Source organism: Anser brachyrhynchus (genome assembly GCF_964034855.1).
Source record: "Anser brachyrhynchus genome assembly, chromosome: 1".
Taxonomy (NCBI): domain Eukaryota; kingdom Metazoa; phylum Chordata; class Aves; order Anseriformes; family Anatidae; genus Anser; species Anser brachyrhynchus.
The window spans coordinates 91,528,324-91,549,767 of NC_137694.1; the positions used below are offsets into that span (position 1 = coordinate 91,528,324).

At 36.3% G+C, this 21,444-nt stretch overlaps 1 protein-coding gene across 3 annotated transcripts in view; it reads right to left on the minus strand.

The window, feature by feature from the left end:
* The window catches only part of ZNF654 (zinc finger protein 654), a 34,953-nt gene that overhangs the window by 5,600 nt on the left and 7,909 nt on the right, over positions 1 to 21,444 (minus strand). Inside the window, exons 2-7 of one of the 3 annotated variants that reach the window (XM_080598652.1) lie at positions 17,903 to 18,048; positions 13,300 to 13,381; positions 11,086 to 11,221; positions 6,793 to 6,995; positions 5,900 to 6,039; positions 1,294 to 1,435 (exon numbers count right to left, since the gene is read on the minus strand). In XM_080598652.1, the coding sequence (XP_080454778.1) occupies positions 1,294 to 1,435; positions 5,900 to 6,039; positions 6,793 to 6,995; positions 11,086 to 11,221; positions 13,300 to 13,381; positions 17,903 to 18,048 (849 nt within the window). Of the gene's footprint in view, positions 1 to 1,293; positions 1,436 to 5,899; positions 6,040 to 6,792; positions 6,996 to 11,085; positions 11,222 to 13,299; positions 13,382 to 17,898; positions 18,049 to 21,444 lie in introns of those variants that run through there. The other 2 variants (XM_080598653.1, XM_080598654.1) reach the window with 2 other exon arrangements.

Below are 21,444 nucleotides of genomic sequence, written 5' to 3' on the forward strand. Positions count from 1 at the left end.
GTGCATTTTAAAACAATGCTTAAACAATGAATGACAGTATCTTCTTATCTGCACGTTAACTAGGCTGTTTCACACTACAATTCTACAGTTACTCTCCATTTTGTACCTGCTTTAATTTATTTAACTTGCATTGGAGAAAAATACAAGCTGTAAAATATTGCCCTTGATTTTCAACAATGACCACCAAGAAAACCATAACAACCCATGGCCAAGCATTCTAACAAGCCTGACTTTTCAGAATCAACGAGCTATATTTCCCTTTCCACGCTTAAGGTTGGGGGCCTCTCTTGAACTTACATTTGGGAGGGATTTTCAGAAACATGCTGCCCAGCATATGGCAGATTAAAGAAAGAAGAGTTTCAGGGAAGTGTATGAATAATTAGAATCTACCTACATTTAAATGTGTGTTATAGTGGGTTATTAAATAGAATTTTATCACTGAGATGCAAATACAAATGAGATGCAACTCTTCCTAAAGCTACTACATCAAGTTATTCATGTTACCAGGAGCATTTTAGAATACATACTGAGATTAAAACCTTGAACAGCAGAACCTTGAACTGCAAAACAGCACCCTTAACGAAATAATCTCCAATTTGTTTACCCAAATATTTAGGGTGCAGAATATGGAGACGCTCTGTTCAACCAGGCCAATGATAAAAAGCAGTATTTGCTTGCAATCAGCTAGCACTCCTGAATGCAAAGGATCACATTTTACATTTTCTGCAGTTGCTCATGAAGTAAGACTAACACATTACGTTGAAATATAGCACATTGGTCTGAAGCAAAATTATGTCGCCTTAGACTAGCTCTTCCTACATGTTACGTTAAGAACTTTTTCACATCTGGTTAGAACTGGTGGAAAGATTCAGAACTTAACAAGAGTGAGAGGCAGATAGAAAATATGGGTATTAAAAAATTCCTAGTTCCATAAGGAGTCTGGCTTAAAACAAACTGACAAGAAATCTTTTGCATTTACTCATTTCTTAGCAGTTTCCCCACTTGTTTCCCTGCAGGATGACACTGCTCAAATTTTCTGCAGACGGAAAAATTTACTCAACAGATTTCAGTCAAAAAAAGTCTCAAAAACGCACTACAGATCAAGGACAACCATAATATCAACACATATTCTAGAACCTGACAATGCTTTTAATTTTATGTCCTTCTCTGCCCCCTCTTTACTTTCTACAAGAAGCAGCCATTACACAACAAAAACATCATTTCTCTTCATTTCTATTAGTAACAAAAAGATTGAAGGAAAGGGGTAAAAAAAGGAAAAAAAACAAAACTTACTTCATCCTTAATGACTTTCATGAAAGGAAAAATTACTCTGACATTTGTAGCAATTCTTAAAAGCTGGTAGCACTGGTCAACAAATACTTGTTTTGAGGGGTTAGATTTAAGCTGTAGTTTACTCCAAATGAAGATCAGGTCCCTATAAGTACAAAACAAAATATTTTGATTAAGCTGAGTTTCAAACAACTCTATCACTAAACATGTTGTACTACAAAGAGCCACGAGGTGCATATTCTGCAACTAAACTCATATTTTAGGGCTTAAAGCCAATCTAATTAACAAAACAACTGTACACAATGTGCACAATGGAAAATGCAACTTAATCACTTTGTTAAAGCATTCAGGGTATCTTCTATCACTGAGCCAATTAAATACGCAACAAAATATTAATGTATTCGGTTTAGTATCAGAGAACCACATAATAAAATCAGATGCTACACCATGCAGCTCTTTACACCACCGGCAGTAAACGTCAGGCTGAAGAGCAAGCTCTGGACACACTCCAAATATGTTTTGGAATTAAGTTACTTTTACTCTAAGAATGAGAAATCCTTCTGGAAAAGACGTGCCAGATGTGGAAAATAGGAGCATTGTAAAAACCTAGTCTCCAGTATGGTCCACTGACAAGAAGTATCGTTCTCCAGTTATACATACTACAATACAATTTTAGTTTTTGACTGCTGTCATCATCGAATTTTTTAGCCAATGGCAGTTATATGAAAGTATCAGGCTCTACTGTTATTCATACATCTGTATCACTCAAGCAACATTTCTAACTGACACAAGGAAATGTAAGAATAGATTGCCAGACTCCTGCAGCAGAGCTTATACAGAGGCAGTGCGTTTAGTCTATAAAATATTGCTGATTGAGATCTACAGCCTGTAAAAAGTTCTATGCTCTTAAATTCAGAGACCTCTACAGGCAAACAGGTCTAACATTTAGTTATTTGCCACCACATCAAAGATTTTACACAGGAATCAATGAGGTTAAGACCAGGCAAAAATCCCATTATAACATCACAATGGAAAACGGAGACCAACTAACTTTCATCTTCTGAAGGAAGACACTTGCTTTCCTTCCACCAGCCTCCTCCTTCAGGAAAAGCAAATAGTTACTGACAATACGCTTGACTGATACTCAAGAGTCCCTAGTCTGTGCCAGATATAAATCTTACACACTTTTTGAAATTAAGCTTGTCCTAGTGTGGTCAATGCCTGCATGAAGAGAAGTGACAGAACTATGACAGAACACCAACTTCACTTTTAAATTTAGGACAGTTTCATGTTCTGCTTGACATTTTAAGTGCTAATTGAGCCAGACATGAAATCTCGATTGTTTTCTTTCATTCACATCCCCAAAAAACTGAATTTGAAAGAAAGATCAAGCTTAAACAGGGTTAACACTGCAAAACAAATTCTACCACAAAATTAGTCTTATAGGCTTGCTAAGGGTACAAACTGTTTACTTCTGCCTTTACCAGGCTGGTAATCTATCTTCTTCAAGTCTCTTTGCAAACTTTCCATAGAAGTTTTAAAAAAGTTAGTCTTTGTGGACCAAACCTTTCATAAAAATTCAGTAAAAGTCACAACTTAAAGTACAAAAAGAAAGAAAAGATCACTTCTACTAAGGATGCTGTTTAGTAATGCAGCTTAAACTCACTGCTTACTAACATTAAACTGAATACCAGATGCTGCTCGTCTTTCCTCTGCTTTGTCTCATACCATTTTAGACAAGCCATCTCAACACTAATCCCAGGGAAAACTCAAAATTACTTTTATGATAGATTAGTGGTTTCAGTGGCATGCATTGCTCATACAAGTGTGAGGGCTGGCACAAGAAAAGAGATGAAAAAGGAATGGAGCAAACTGAAAGAAGGAGCAGCTCCACAGGTGAAGGGCAAGCCATTACATCAGTTTAATCACCATTCAACTAAACTAGACCCTGATGTGAAATATTTTAGGTCTATTCCTCCACATAGACATGAAGCCTTCTTCTCAGGCACATTTCTGACTTTAATAATTATGAATTGTTATGTAAAACATTCCTAAACTGCTGATTGGACTCTATGTCTGACCACACTACAGACGATATTTGAGATAGACTCAGTTTGATAGTTACTTCCTTGAGCACTGATTACATACTTTACCAAAACATACATGCTGAACGCTGTTACCCAAATCACTAAAACTACCTAAAGGCCAAAGACTGACTGAACGTGTGCAAACAAATTCCTTGACTTACTGAACAGGAATCACTTGAAAACAGCCGAAACATCATCTAAAGACTGCCTGGCAGAAAAGACAAGCCATTCTGCTATGGCTGTTCCATCAAAATTCTGTCTTCCTTCCTGGGGAGAGATCACTTTTTGATCCTAGAAACTCTTCAATCACGTAGTTATGGACTTATTTCTGAACAGTAACCTTGTACACAAATATTTCTAACAATACCATGTACAACTTTTTTTTTGTGTGTAAGCAGTTTATCTATCAGCAGGCTTTCAATTCAGAAAAGTAATTCAGATCATCTGAATGTAGAAAATTGTAGAGTTTTGTGACAGTTGTGACAGATCTGCTTAAGGTCCATCTTCCTCTGAAATCGTATGAGAGCTAATGGTTACAGCTCTAAGACGTAATTCATACAGGCTGCTTCACACGAAGCAATAACAAATACCTGCTATTTACAGCTTTCTAATCTACTTTGGTTATCTTATCTTTGCTAGTCGTGGCTGCTGCTGGAACTGTAAGGTCATCAGTTCCAAACAAGGCAACATGACTTATACTGTGCTGAGGACATAAAAAAGTCTTCTCTAGGGAAAACACGTTGTAGGTTAACTTAACTTGACTCCTACTTTTTCCAAAACTTGAACAGCGGTACAGTCATACTTAATTGCTTCACAAGCTTTGTCCTGGCTTACATTACCTATTAATCATCATCCATATTTCTCTTGTAGGGTATATAATCAGTATTGCTCAACATCTGTAAAGAACCCAAGTGCTATTCTAGCTACATAGACATAACTGCTCTAAACTCTTTAAAAGATCAACAAGTTTTATATTCTGAAGAATACTAAAAGATATGAAAATTCTTTTCTTGATAAACAGATACTGAACAGTACTTTAGTCTCTTCTAGTTAGGAATTTCACTGTTGATGCCTGCTTTACCAGAATATGAGGGCAGACATCTTGTTTCAAAATGGCTGATGCAAAACTTGAAAATCAACTGGGCATGAATAAGGTTAACACGTATCTTATTACAACAGAAGATGAAAAGCAAGTCCAATACCAATATTTAGAGTGCATTTCTTAAAAGACTGAACCCCTGAGACTGAAAGCACTAACCGTGTAACTAATAGGTTACATTCACAAATTTCCTAACAAGCAAGAACTCCGGAGATGCAGCATTTGGGAAGGAATCAGCAAAATTGGATTACATTCTAACATTTGTCAGTGGGCTCAGAAAAGCTATGTACCTGTTTTGGCTGAACTTTGTCTGCCTCATGGGGATAGTAATGGCAAGCTTTTTTTTTTTTGTTGTTGAACAATTCAATGAAAAACGCCACGGAATAACTAGGTTTTGCAAATAAATCATGTTATAATTTTATGTCATAATGAGATTTCCAAAGGTTGATTCAATGCAATCAACTACTTGTCCAATAGTTAACATACAAGTTTTATTAATGAAATAACATTTGTTTCAGCATATCTGATCTTCATTACTTTCTCTAGAAAAAGCGATGTCTCACTTCAGCTTCCTTAAATCTGTAACCAGTGAAATAGTTTTATAGATTCTAGACTCCATGTTAAAACTAGCTATACAGATAATAATTTGATCTCAGTTGATTGAAAAACTTCAGATCTTTGCTAAGCCTTTCTGCTTCAACTACATAATCAGACAAATTAATCATACTTTAATCAAGATATGCAGACATTAATTCAGGTAAAGAAATTATATAGGCTAAATGTAAGCATTACCTTCCTCAGACATTTTTCAGTTCTGGCAATGATGAAATTTGTTTTGACACATCTTCAGAAAATGCTTATTAGCCACAAAAGTGTCCAACTATCAAGCTGATTCAGTGCATACAAAGACACTGTTAAACCTTTTCATTCTTAATCCTTTCCTAGAAGACTCTAAATTACTTCATAAACAGAGTCACAATATAAAAGTTTGCATAATTCATAGCATACTTTCAGATATATATATTCTTTTTAGACACATTTGTGACAAAATACAGTCTGGTTATTATAAGTAGCGTGATCTAATTAGCTGGACAAGGAAATATCTGCATTGCAGGAGTCTACACACTGCATACGGTTACACTTTGCTAATAATAAATGCCGTATTTATTCACAGCCTCGTGTATCTAAAGACTCACTCTTCCGTTACTTTGAAGCAGTTAACTAGGGTTAGGTACTACGTAGAACACCACTATACAGGACTGTGTGAAAAGGCAACAGGCAAAACAGATGTATTAGGAACATTTAAAAGTCATGTATTATCTGGTTTTTAAACTTAAACTACATCTCAAAGTCAGATGAATTTCATTTTGGCATTAAGCATTTATTATCTGCTAAGCTGCTTCACCAGAAATAAAGTATTTACCATATACAATACATGTCCCCATTTTGGAGCTGTGGGACTAGGAACGATTCACATAGTTGTAAGGCTAAGGTAGTCTTCCCTTCTTTTTCAGTGTTGCAGATGATCTCAATTCCACTCTTGCAATCAGTCCTCAACAAGTGCTATACAATTAAAATAAAATCAATTTAGATAAATTTGCTAATACAAAATAAAAAACCTATCAGACCTCACTATATTAAAGAAGCCACTGCAAACTTCAGGAACTGCTATTATTTCTTTGGAACAGCTTTTGTGTAGGTCTGCAAATAGAGACTTTGGAAAGATTTAGAGCTCTTTTAGATTCTTAGAATAATGACAGTCAGAATAATTGTCTGAGTAATTTAAGACTACACAAAAGCCTTTTTTTGAATAAGGATAGTTCATTCTTAAAACAAAGTTAAGAAAAGTATTTTTTTTTTCCAGTAAGTGCTATCAGTGGTAAAAGTAGGACCACATTTAGACAGAGGATGTCATTTTACATACTGGGGCAACATTAAAGGAACTTTAAAACTGACAAAACTATCATTTATAAAACACTGGACCAACATCAAGTAGGCTCAAGTGGTTTTGATACAATAATAGTCAACTGTGAAATAACAGTCAGTAAACTGAAGTTAGAAAATTTTAATGACTAAGTTACTTTGGGAATATATCTGTAAGTAAACTTGACCAAAAAAATTGCATTTAGGTCAACAAGATTTGTAGGCACTTACATTTATCTTTTCAGAGCCTAAGCCCGCACTAAATTAAGCAATACCAATGTAGTTGCCTGATTTTATGACATTTGCTTCTACAAAAACAGTTCCATATGCTCCTCTCAACAATTTGTACACAACAAGTACCACTTCATTAAAAAAAATGTATACTGACAATACCTCCTGGAATAGCTGATCTTCTAATGGTGACATATAAAGACAGGTGAAAAGAGCTTGATGGAAATACAGATCTTTACTGATATCTGGATGATTTATGCAAGATTTGATAAGAGCCATTGCCTCAGGGATGCGTTCACAGGCAATAAGGTATCTGGCACGTAGTTCAAAGAACAGTGGATTTTCAGAGCTTAAATATTTGTTAACTGTACAGAAAAGAAAGATTTAAAGGCAATTAGAATATTAAGTCCAAACACCAAATATACTTAAATTTAATGTTGTTTTTAACAGTGCTATGTCAACAAATAATATAAAGAAAAGGCTCTGCTAAAGAAGCTATCAAATAATATTTAAGTAAATGCCATCATCAAGAATCTGTTCTTTTACTCAGAAACAGAAATCATTTTTCTTATAACAGTAGTCTATGTCAGTATTTCGTTTCTATTTGTTGATCAACACAAGGTGCTGCAAAGGATTAGTGAAAATACACACAATTCAGAAGCAAATATGAACATTTTCAAGAAAGAAAATTCCTTCCTTTCTCAGCACTGGAATCTAGATGATTGTCTGAACTACAGGATCTACATCACTTCCAATACTATAACTATAAATATTTAAATCAACCCAGGATATTCTTACGCATTAAAATGGAACAGCTTGGAGTAGGGAAAAAGTTATCTGCAATTCACAAGCTGTTTTAAATATCTTTGAACACTTCTGGTTTTGCTTGGAGAAATGGAATATATCCACTGTTCCTTCCTCTAAAAATAATGCTGGGTGTTTTTCCCCCACACACACACCTAACTGCCTAGATACCCTTAAGTATTAGCCTAGCTTGCTGGAAGTTGATTTTTTCCTATCTAGAAGCTAAGTATTTCAATGAACTAATTTCAACTGAAAGAAACACTCAATACTACACATTTAAGCAATTCAAAAATAATGAAATATGTCATCTTTTAGATCTCTATTTTAAAAGACTATACAGATTCTATTATCTCTTAGCATTACAAGTTAAAGTGTCACTCGAGTCCACAAAATTCTGTAATGCTGCTTTTATTTTGAGAATTGTTTGCATCTTTTCAAGTAAGTGCACTTTGAGGTCTTAATATTGCATTAACGTTTATGTAATATCTTGGACACTATGGCCCAATCTGCCTCTTGTATTCTCCACAACTCCCATAAGATAGAGAAATATTCCAAAAAGACAATTTTAGTGCATAGCTTGCAGTACTACAGTGTTCCGTATTAAAAAAAAAAAAAAAGGACCACCAATTTAAAGTCAATGAAGGCTAGAAGCAAGCAGAGGGATTTTATATCTTAGAAGGAACCTGTGCGAGGAAAGTTACAAGCAACTTAAAGTGACACTTGGAAGGATTAAAAAAAAAAAATCGAAGCATTACTGAAAACCACAACCTGAACAGCCAAGAGAAAATGTTTTCCTGAAATCAAACATTACTTGTGTAACAAGCTTTCACTTAAAATTTTTTTTAAGTTCGTCTGTTTGAAAGACATTCTTTATGTTCAGAAACAGCATTTCTCTGCTATCTGTATCTTATGAAAGCAAATGATAATACACGCAAGTGAACATTTCAGGTGCATTACTGGAAGTGATACAAGGTTTTACATCAGCTTCATTAGTAGATTTATCATAAGCTCTACCTTAACAGATGATGTTATTCCCACTACCCATTAGCACTTTGGGGTACAAACATAGTAAAGATGAAGACAGAAAAGACCGTGTCTAACAATGGTCACTGAACTGCTGTAAGCAGTGATCACACAGAATAATCCTTAAGGCTAATTAAAGGCCTCTCCTTAAGTTTGAGTTAACATACTTCAGGTAATAAATCCCATCATCAGTTCCATAAGCAACCAGTACACAAGAGATTATTGAACAATCAAAAATCTCAGGCCAGAAATAGTTACCTGTTATTCTCTTCTAATTTTAAGAAAATGCTGTACGCGTAACAACTGGCTATAGCATCCTCTACCTTCCAACAAGGAAAGATTGCAGTCCACAATACTGCTTGTTGTACATTCCCACTTGGTGCTGTAAATTCTTAGCTCAGTATGCCCGTTTTTAAACAGGCTGTGAGTTCCAGCTAAACAACTTGCAGGGCTCTGCTCCCTCCCTGTCATGGAATGCCCTCTTTTTCCAAGAAGGCATTTACAAGGCTTCTAAGTCTCCAAAGCAGAAGACAACCACTAACTATAGTAGCATTTACACAAGTCTGCAATATATTAAAAACAGCTTGGGGAAAACAACATCTATTCTTGTCCAGGCAGCATGTGCAGTGCTTTGCTTTGGAGAGATAGATGCCAACCATCAGCTTCAAAAATAATTAACTGCTTACAACTGAATGTTCCTGTCTACAATACTCTCTTTTAGACCATCACATTAGGCTGTCCTACTCTTCATCACCTATTTATTGCATCTATGCTGCAAAAAATTCCAACCCATATCAAACCCTGCTATTTTTCTGTAAAACCCCAGACTACCTTCCTTTCCAGCCATCTCAATATACTCTGCAACATCCTAAAGTACACTACAATTCAAGTAAGGACAGACACAGCAAGGTTTGTCTTGGCCTAACCTTCTGTGTAACTGGTGAATCCAGGACAAGATTATGTAGTTCACACAGTACATATTTATTCATCCATCTGACTTTCATGAGTAATGGTTGATGATTCAGCAATAATAAACAGTTTTCCCTCATTTAAAAGAGTGACCCCTGAGGGAACTCTATGGCCAAATTTCAAAACATACACCAGATACTGCCAGCTAATAAAGCAGCACAGAATGTTTGCTTTAAGATTTCATAAGAATCAGATTTTAGATGAAGTGAAACAAAAAAGAAAACATTTCCAAAAGGCGTTATCTAAAATACAATGTTTGTGATCGCAGATGAGATGTGTGGAGAGGGGTTAATCAGCAGATACGAAGAGGAAGAAAACCTAGGCAGAGGGGAAGGAGATGTAGCTTTCCATGAAAGGAAACAAAGTGATCAGCTAATGACAATAGGCAGTCTCATCCTTCTCTGCCAGGTAAAACTAAGGAAGAATTCTTGAACTGTTACTCATCATAATCAAATGGCTTCATGCTGATCAAGGAAATCAATAAGAAAAAGGATTAATTAAATCTTTGCTGGAGAGAGAGAGATGGAACAAAACATTTCAAATTCCTACTGAGTCATACATACTTTCATTCCTTCCTGAAATGTTCTATTATATATACTAATCTTTTTAGATTAAAACTTTTTCTTCCATTTAACACCTAGCTTCAGATGATAACCACCAAAACTACCAGTTAGTCATGCAATGCAGAATAAAACAAGGATAATGTTTGTTTTCATTTTGTTTCTGTATATATATGTCCAGAAGTTTATCAGATATGTAAAAAAAAAATCAAAGGTAAACTGTAAGTCAACTGCTTACTTCACAAGAGAGACAAGCAACAATCAAAGACTGCCCAATGAATCAGATTAATTTGCTACCAAACCACTTTCTGTGGTTCATCCTCTTCCTCCTCTGTTTATAACAATGTGCCCATTCCAGAAAGTCATGAATTTGAATCATTCACTGCACCATAACTAGAGAAGAACTAGTATTTTTATCACTATCAAATGGAAACAATTTTCAAGAGGTCCTCCATTAACATTGCTAGCAAATACAGAAGAGGCTAGTAAAGACTTCACTGTAGATTGGATACACGCCATTTTTACCCTTACAAACATTCATTAACTGCCAGGTTACATTTGTCTACATGCATGGTTTGAAAAAAATAATCTTTCTTTAAAACCCAACTATTATATATACTACCATAAACACAAAGCAGCTACCAGATGTAATCACAGGCTTAATTCTAAACAGAGCCAAGAAAAGCCCCAATCCCAAGTACGTAAACTTAAAAGAAAAAAATAAATTAGTCATAGGACCATGAGAAAAAACTACATATCAGGACCCCTCCGATCATGATACTTCAGTAGCCTAACTAAAGTCAACTTTCTCTATATGCTCTTCCTGGGTTAGAACACCTGGATGTTGTAAACACATTTTTAAGTGACTGCTCACTGCTCAGTAGCTTCTTGTATCTGAGTAACTTGATCCCTGTACTATAAAAGTAGACTAAAGCTATTAGCACAGAGATCTAGTTTTCTTTCAAAAGAGGGACTGATACTTAACTTCAAAACAATTGTGTGCAAAACCAGCTGACAACACTTGATCCTAATATCAAAAAAGCCTAACAGCACATTTTCCAGCACTCTAAAAAAAACAATTACAAGGTGATTTAAGTACCTAAGTCCTGTGATACAGGCTTTGCTTTAAGAATTGCTTGTAATACTGGATCCTCCCATGGTCCACCATCTCGAATGATTCGAGTCACTAGTTCCAGGTTCATATTTCTGTATCTATTTAGAAGGTTCTGACATTCCTACAAGAAAAAAGAAAACAGTTAGAAAGATGAAAATAAGCGTTGTCTACAAATAATATCTTCTTGGGTGGTCTAAATATAAACTAGCAAACCCATTCACATTCAAGTATTTCCTCAGTCAACAATTGAACCTACAAAGTCTTGACTGGGCCTCGATAAAGTCCTAAAGCAACAACTCATATTCTGTAACACAGAACTGTGGAAGCCAGAATATTTTCTACTGGCACTCAGCAAGAGTCTTCCATTTGCATAACAATGCAAATTGCTTCCATTGAATTATGAGATATTATCGGCATAACTCTGTGGGAAAAGTCTTCATCTGATGCTAGTCTGCACAGATTCCAACATGTTGACACTGGAATTGTGATGCAGTGATGAAGTCTAAACTCTTCCAAGCTTAAGCGAAAAATTGAACTAAGCCGTGTGAATCACTAGCCCTCAAGCAATCATTTTAATCCAAATTTCTATCTAACAGAAATCATGGTTGCCTACAACAATATGTAGTGTTTTAGCCACCCAGGATTTTAATATATGCCAAGTTCCATACCTCCCTTCCCCCATTTTTACTTGCTGGTAAAAGTATCAACATAAGAATTCCACTGTTGATTAACAGTCACAAGAAAAAAGTATCTATTTTTGAAATGGAACTAAAATGGTATCTTAGCTTTCTTGTGGGTTGTTTATAAAGTGAGCTGAGATGACTAACAATGCAATTGAAAAATAGCTTCTATGCATATGCAATTAACTTCTTCACATATGTACTTTTCTGCAAATTCTTTTTTTTTCCAATTCCTCAATATTTTCTTTCATATTCAGATGAATATGTTCAATGGTAGAGAACAGTTAAATAAACGAAACAATGCTCTTCACTACCAGTTTGATTATACAACAGATTCAGATGTTCTTTATCAAGAAAATTATGTAAAGATGCATTTAAATACGTTTATCGTTTAAAAGTCAAAGCACTTGGGAATTGTAATACAAAAGCACACAGAATAAATTACTATGCATCACACTTGGTAAAATTATTTCTTGTTCATAGACTACTTTTGAAAAGCACTTACCAAAGGACTACCGAAACACCCCATTACTCTTCTGCAAGAGACCATACCCATTCATGGGGCTGCTAAGCCACTCCTTGACCCTATTCTTCCACTAATTCTCAGTAAGAATATAATTGCTGCTGTTTAGATAATTAAGGTAAGCAGTGCTGACTTTGCAGCAGTGATAACAGAAAGGTGTCAACGTAAAAATCACAGGAGAATAGCTATTCCTCAAACTGCAGTTTCATTATCAGTCTTAACAGCAGAACCAGCCCTGTTTTTCACCTTCTGTTTCCACATCAAGTTTATTCTCTCGTGGTTGGCACAAGTGCTTTCTTTCACATGCGCTGAACTCAACTCTCAAAACTGGCCCAGGTCCAAAAAAAAAAAAAAAAGACAACAACAAAAAACACCATGAAAACCCAACCCTTATCTGGTGAAAAAAAGGTCTAGATGTTAAATCTGGGAACATTTCTCTTACACGGTAGTATACAGACATACCAAAAATTGTCCCAGCCTAGCCAAGAGCAAAAAAGTTTTTAACAATGCCAGTTCATGCTGACCTGAAGAGTTCAATGAAATATAGCTTCAATTTCCAATTTACTGTTTAAAACCACAGAGGTAAACTTGACCTTTCATGTCATGAGGTGGTAAAAAAAAAAACAAACACCACACTGGATGGAGGATGACATTAAGCTCTAATTAGGCACAAACAAGCACAGCTTCTCTTCTATATAGGAAAAGCACAGATTAAGTCTTGAATCAAAAAGTGGTTTTAAAAAGAAAACAATTTGTGTTTTTCCTAGTCCAGAAAAATTCCAATAGAAATACTGATGATAAATATAAGAATAAATGGCTTTCCCTTAAAAATATCCTTTTTATTAATTTGTTGGTATAAATGCAAGTAAAGCAACTCATCTCTTATTATAATGGCATATTTCCTCCAGGTTATATATCCACAAAAAAAAAAAAACTTGTCTTCACATGTACTAAAATAGCATTATCAAAGGTTTATATGAAAGTAGGCAACACTACCTGGATTGAACCTAAAATATCTTTCAAAGGATCTTCATAGAACTCATCCTTTCCAAAGAACAGCAGCAATTCAAAAAAACTCCTAAAAAACAGAAGTAGTGACAAGTCAACCAAACTAAAAATGTCCATTCAAGAAATGAAACTACTGTAATTCTACTGCTTTCCATAGCGCTAAAACAAAATAGCATTTTCATAAGTTTTGAGTCCTTGCCAGCACTGAACAATCAATGTAAAAGTTTTGGCTAATACCTAGAGGCTCTAAACACTACTCAGTTCTAAAATTTAACATTGGTCTTATAGTCTGTGCTGGACTTTTGCAGTTAGACTTCCCCCACGCCCCGAAACACATTTTTCACCAATCATCAGGTCACAAATAACTTATCTATAGCTGTTAACATATGGTATCTAACAAGTCCAAATTAGCAATCAAACAGAATACTTAAGAATAAGTTATAATCCCCACGGCTACACTGTTTTCGTAAATTCAGGTCATCTAGACTTACATACAGTATCTGCCTGTTCTTCTCTCTCAAGGACTTTAACATCCTCCATACTGCTGTTCCTCACTCACCGTTAAAAAAAAGTGATCATCCACCAAAACATTTGTCAGATATGCAGCAATTTTGAGGAAGTAAGAGGATAGCTATACAATTACTGAAGAGTGCACACATTATATAAGGCATACTGACTTTATGTAAGTGCAGATTCCCAGCAATTCCTATTTTCAAGTATGATGAGCATCTTGTACTAACACATTTTATTCCATTTCAACCTGCCTTATTGTAACACCCACTGAAATCTCTCTGAAGAGATGCAGGTTTAAAGGTGCTATTAATTTCATATTTCAAAACAAAAGCCTTTAAAGATTATTTCCAGAAGTAGCTTTTGTGCAATGTGTAAACGGAACTACATTCACCTCCTGCTTGGCATTCAAATGAGTTGATTAAACTTTGATTTTACCACAAACAAAGTTTTAGGCAAAACAGATCCCAGTGCAGTAATGCAAATTGACAAGTGTTACCTCAAAAGAGGTGGCAGATAAAGGAGAAGGCAGGACTGACTCTTGCAAAAGCAGACTAGATTCCAACTGTCTCAAGTGTTAACAGTGGCCTCCATGTTTTCCATCATATTAAAATAATGTTCTAGCTTTTTTTTTTTTCATTTATTTTTTCATTGCAGTGACTGAGGAAAAACAATCCCCTGCTAGCAGAATCAGAGAGGTTGGTAAAAATGAACCTTCCAATGCTCAGGACAATTTTAAGTTTTCACCTACAGAAGCATACTTCTAGATATTACTTGCAATTCAGTCAGTGAATCAGCAGACAGCTCCAGCACATCTGCTACTGCTCTGCCTTAAGATTCTGAGAAATATTATTTCTATTAGGAAAAGTAACTATCAAGTATTGCATTAACATAACCTGCAACTGCTGGCTGCAGAAGTCACTAACAGGAGGCAGTCGGTATCTGAGTGACTCTGACAGAGTAAGATGAAAATTCAAAGTTGAATGGAAACAGTGTGGAAAGCACAACTGTGTGCATCTAGTGTGTTTTAAAGAACAGAACAGCAAAGGCTTTTGGTCTCGTAACATGAGAACACATGGATCATTTTTTTTTTTTAGGAAAAAAGAAGGTAGAAGACAAAAACCGAGTGAAGTTCCAGCACTCTTCCACTTACTGTTCTTTGACTCAAGATCTTACTGACAGCAATTTCTTTCCTGGCTACCATATTTAGTCTTTCGTTGCAACATCTCTTAAAACAAAAGGCAGGTTTTCACAAACTGCTGAACAGGGTACTATTTTGCATAACATTTAAATTCGTTGTAATTATCCCCAAATTTCAAGTCACTCTCATATCCTCATTACATTTGAAATTAACAGCCGAAGTATCCCTACAAAACAAAGTCTTTCATTTTCAATAAAGCAGACATAGAAGAATTTAAAGAGCAGTTTAAAAACATTTTCCCTCTTATTTTCAGGAATAATGCCAATTAAAAAACCTTAATATTCACATAAGCAGAATTTTCTAAAATGTTCTTTAAAAGTCCAAAAATTTCAAAAGTTTACTATGGAAATAGTTACGGAAATAATGAAAGAGAATCACGAAACTAGGTTTTCTTTAGATTATGCTGCAGTAAGCTCTCTCTTAGATTAGCTAGAAAATTTAAGATACACATTCGTCAAGCTCAATGACAGGATATTTCTACAGATTAGATCTTCGAGTCTCAGCTGAAATACGTACTAAAAAAATCAGTACCCAAATAAGTACTTTGTCCAGAAATACATTATCTCATCTTCATGTCAATAAAAAAAATTGCAGCCTATTGACTCCCAGTAAAAGTCATGCTTCAGTCATGTCATGATCTGGAAAGCAGCCACACTGGAACTTCATAATTGGCTAAGACAAAAGTGTTTATAGCAATTTACATAAGCGTCAGTTTTCATTTGTTTTGACTGACTTAAAGACAGTAAGATCCTGACCAAAAAAATGGAAACTAACAGTGATCAAGCATAAACTTCAGTTTTCTTCTGCATCAACACCCTTGCTTCACAATCTTTCGAGACTAATAAAGGAAGCTATTGAAACATTTGTATTTCCTAGTCACCAGTGTACATTCCGTTAAAATCACTATAGCCAATTCCAGCTTGGCCTTGCTATCTTAAAACAGTCTGCAATATTGCACACCTACATTTATATCCATCTGTCTGCAATAATGGTGCTTCTGACTTTCCCTAACATCACTTCTTATATTACCGGCATTAGAAGATTGTCTAAGAACACCGACAGCATTAATAGAGAACTCTATTAATGTAGTACAGATGCTGCCTCATTTGTGATGATGAGCATGGCTAGTACACATAGGAAATGCAACAGTCACTACTGTAAATAAATACTTTATCATCTAGTTACCCAGGAAGTCTTACTCAAGTGTGACAACATGGGCAGATTTTTGTTCTCTAAGAACTAGGACTTAATACACATCACATTTTCGAAAGAGATTTGAGCAAGGTTTCCTAGGTAACTTGGACTGTTAAGTCCTACAATGCCTTTATGATATCGCCAATCAAGCAGATTCAGAAGAAAAAACAAACTCATTATTCAGTAATTCTAGAACAGGAAGAAATGTCAGCAAGTAAACTCAGCTTCAAAAACCAAGACAGACAAGGGCATTAGGAAGTCAGCAATCAGTTCAGTTCTAGATTAGCAGCAATGGTGACCATCCTAAATACAAGATACACCTGAATTTGTAATTTCCACTCCACATCCGCACTACTCTGATAATTGGAATTGTTTACAGGTGTGGTTTGACCTTCATGAAATGAGTTTTTCTAAAAACTAGTGAAAAAGAGAGGTCACCATCTTTTGATTCATTTGCTAGTTGTTAGCAGATGATACCTAAGTATTCCACTATAAAAATCATTATCTTCTGATTCCATAAATAGTCTCATGTCAAATAGCATCCCCCCCCCTCCCCCCATAGGTCTCACTGGTGAAGTTTCACCAACATTTAAAGATAGCAGATATTTGTACAAGTATACCCAATAAAACTTTAATTTGTATATAATTATTACTAATAGCTCTAGAAGAATAGAAAGAGTTCCTCCAGACAAAGTAAAGGCTGAGAACATTCACCTCCGAAGACTTGATGAAGCATGATGAGAAGTTTCCGAATAAATTCTGAACTGAGACACTAGGCTGTATCTGAAATCAGTACTCAACAAGAAAGCTGGACAGATAAATCTGCTTTACGCAAACTGAACTAGCAATAAAGCTAAGCTTTTGGGTTTTTATCTCCACCTGTTGATGAGAAAATCAAGTACATTGTGTCTGGGATAACTAACTCAAAGATTTTGTCGTCTTCTTCTGTTGAACACTAAAGTTTTTGAAATATTAAAATTAGGTTCTAACAGCAGAAAAAAATGGACTTTTGCTATGTATTGATCATTACCCTGACACTTTCAGCCTTCATGTGGGAAAACCACCACAAGAAAACCAAGATTGTAATAAGATACACTCTGCAGTTCTCTGTCAAATTGAATATACAGTTAACTGACCAAAAGTCGTAACAAGTCATTTCCATATGCATTTTCATGACTTGAATGTAAAAAAAAATCAATTTTAAAATTGATTAATTTCTTAACCAATATAAGAAATTTGTTTATCTCAGCAAACACTTAGCTTATTACATCATTGGAGTAGAACAATAAATACTTTCAGTAACACATTTACAATTATGTGCTGCCAAAGGTCGGTCTTCAAATATTCCAAAAAGTATTTTTCCCATGAAAGCCATCTGTAAGGTGATCACTTGACTTATTTCTTCAGATAATTTGTTTCGTCAGAAAACCCTTATGACACAACACTGGAATATGCAGCTTGAATGCTTAATGACATAAAATGACTTACCTGAATTATAGTTTTCATATCCACAGTTAGCTGTTCTTTTGTTACCATGTGTGACTTTGTTCCACACAGCTAAGTAACCTGGCAAAACCACTCCTAAAAGCTCTGAGGACCTCTGAAAACCTATCACTATTATAAAACTACAACACTGACATTCCACATTTTACAGAAAATAGTAATAAAAAAATAAGGTGTACTTACAAAGCTAGGCTACTCAATACATATTGTACGTGCTCACATTCAGCTGGAAATGATACACAGGCAGACGTGAAACAACAGAGAGCCGTTTGAAGCACCTGAAGCTGAGGCAAAGGAACCTGCCATCTTCCAGCATAGTCTTCAACAACCTAATGACAAAAGCATTGAAACCTGTATTACAAACCGAAAACATCCTCTTTAGTTAGAAAAAAAAATAGTTAATATCGTACCCACTTCGTTTTCCCTACTTCCTCAGAAGTAGGGTTTAATCACCCAAAAGAAATCTCATTCCACAAAAACAGAATACCGACCATTTTTGTGCCAGATTTTAAAAAACAGAGACGTTATGACTTACATTATAAAAGATGTACCACAAAGAATCTTCAACCGAGTCTTTTCAGAGGGTAAGTCCAGGAAACAGTTCATACTAATATAGTATCACAGTAGTTACTACATTCTGCATTTAAACTTAAGTTTTTATTTTGCAACAGGAAACCAATTAGAGTCTCTGTAACAATTCTCAGACAGCCTTTTCTAAACAAACTTTCAGGGAGGAAAATGACTAGCCTGCACTATTCTAGTCTTCATGTCAGCAGAAAAGGGTACAAGCAGTCACTCCTTCCTATTTGAAAAAATAACTAAGTTTGGTCTTTTTTTTTTTATGTGCATGACAGAACTTAAAGCAAATTGTGCCCTGATCTACAGTTACGGAACTGTACCACTATTTATAAAGCAACATGAAGGTGTAAAATAGGTGTTTTAATGGAAACATTGATTAAATCCTTGCCTGGTCATCTAGTCGATCTTACTTGTATTATTAAGTGCAGGAATACCCATGTTTCTGGCACTGCCCGTGCCCACACAGAGGCTCACTAAGCCAGCACTATTCGGTATCACCACGCTGAATTCCTCTGAGGCCCAGTCCACTCAGAACGCTCCACACGTAGACAGTACTGAGTTGAGCTCAGCACTAAAACACCCATGGGAAAAAGCACCCACCAACTCTGTAGCAGACTGGTCATTACACTGCTGTCCAACAGCTATAAGGAGGCCAAGGGCTTTGGGTCTGTCCACTCTTTTAATCAACAGCCAAGATGCAGGTCATAGGCAGCACTCAGCAGGGACTGAAAAGACAGGTTTCCTCCATGCTCTGGCACGTTGCCTTTCTCACTGCACTACTGCTTGGGCCTCCTTTGCTCATTTACTGTTCTCTCGTTTTTCCTCCATCGCAATGGCACAGCTTCAGTAGAAGCAGAAGAGAGAGGCCTAGCTGGGCACTAGGGCTTGGGGCACTCTGTTCCTGCTGAGGAAACTTCACTGAGATCTCCTACACCCTTAGGAAGTGAGAAGCTGAGGGAACACAATGCCATCAGTCATGTTACGAAGGAAAAGCTAAAGCACACACAAGGAACCAGTGAGTGACTCAAGGAATAAATTGAAACAAAAATCAGGTATTTTCCTTCAGGATTTCTTTTTGACTTCAAGTCTGTGAATCCCTCTCAGATTTGTCCTGTTGCCCATCAGCTAAATAAAGAATTTAAAAGTCAAGTTGAACAGCCGACATTTTTAGCTCCAAAGCTAAAAAGCTAAAAACTTTAGCTAAGTTCAGTTAGGGCTCTGCAACACGAACAGGCCAGTGTCCCATTTCTGACAGGCTGGTTAGAGTTGCTCTAAAGCAAAGCAGCTATTTGTAATGGGACCAGTAATCTTTTATCCTCACAAAGAACAGCCAAGGCTGATTTTTGTTTTGCAATTGTATTCTTTCTGCCAAATTTATTTCAATAATTCCTATTTGAAAATCAGTTAGTTTAATGCAGCAAGTATCTAGGTCAACCGGAAGAGAATTAGTAGACTCATTAATAAATCCTCTTCCTCTTGCAAGGAAGAACAAGCACTTAATAAAATTACACTGACACCATCTATTGTGAGCTCTCTGAAATATTTCTAACAAGGTGCCTTGCACAGGGAACTACAAAAGTCTTAGGAAAAACAAAGCAGCAGAAAACAGCTTTTGGTGGGTTTAGCCTCTAAGTGGTCTAACAACAAGGCAGAGAAAGTTTCGGTTCCCACCGTGGTATTCTACAACACTTCGGCTTGACAGCCACAGTACTGATATGTTCGGACATAATTTCAACCAGTGAGACAACAAACATTTTCTTATGATACCAATTTTGTCTTGGTAGCAGAAGGTGCTAACTGTAAATAACCGTAGAAAGGATTTGACAGCAAGTGATGAAATTCGACACAGACAAGCATGCAACGATACTTGGGGAAAAAAACAGCCAAAACATTTAATATGATGGCCTTCAAATTTAGCAGTTACCACTCTGGTGCAAGACTGTTATTATACTATCTGTTTTCATGAAAACATCACCTCAATGTGCATCACAGTGCTCAAGAATGCAAACTAAATACGAGGAGAGTAGTTAAGGCAGCAAAGCAGAGCACTACCTACTCAAAACCACAGCACATCCCCACATGTTTCAAGTCACATGCTATTCTGGTATCTACCCATTTGGATTTTAAAAGACAACACAGTAGGACTAGAATAGCTTTGAAGAAAGGCAACAAATGCTATGTAGCAAAATAAATTTCACATAAGGATCAATGAGGTTGGTAAACAGGAACAAAAGGAATTACAGGAGATAGTTTTTCACACTGAAATCAAGCTATGGATCTCTTCACTGAAGGGATACTGCGGATGAAAGACCGCATGAGCTGAAAAAGACATCCTCTGAAAGCTACTAACTACATAAATAGAAGGCTCTATCTAATGCTTATGAAAGTATATAGAGAGATCAAAGTTACTGCATTTGCTCATTTCATTAATTAGGTATATATGAACTTCTGGTAAGATTCTGGTACTAATGTCAGGGTTATTGCTTCTGCAAATAATCAGAACTCAGAATGAATGCAATGAAAAGTCATGCTGAAAACAAAGTTGGACACGGCAGTCTCCAACAGGCATAGTCCTACCTTACAAAAGCCTGTGCAGTCCTACTAGTTGCCTTTGCTGCACCAACAAACTCACCTGATCCCAAAGCAAGCTAGTTCAGGGGCTAGCTTGCCAGCGAACAGCCTGTTCTCCCCAAAGCCATCAGTCGTTGTCTGCACTGGCTTTGTTAACTGGCTCACCACCCTACCATGAAGTACCACAGGTAGCATAGAGAAGAAGAACTTGGCCAACAGCAACACTGCACTGGAGTAGGCAATTAGCCTGAAATTCAAATATATCCACAGAAATTCACAGAAACCCCCTCCCAGACACACTTGAAACTGCTGAGGAGTATCATAGACCTGTTGGAATGGGCCCAGAGGATGGCCACAAGGATGCTCAGAGGGCCGGAGCACCTCTCCTATGGGACAGGCTGAGGGAGTTGGGGTTTTTCAGCCTGAAGAAGAGAAGGCTCCGGGGGAGACATTACAGTGGCCTTCCAGTACCTAAAGGGGGCTACAGGAAAGCTGGGAACGGACTGTTTGTCAGGGTGTGTAGGGACAGGACAAGGAGGAATGGCTTTATACTGAAAGAGGGTAGGTTCAGATTA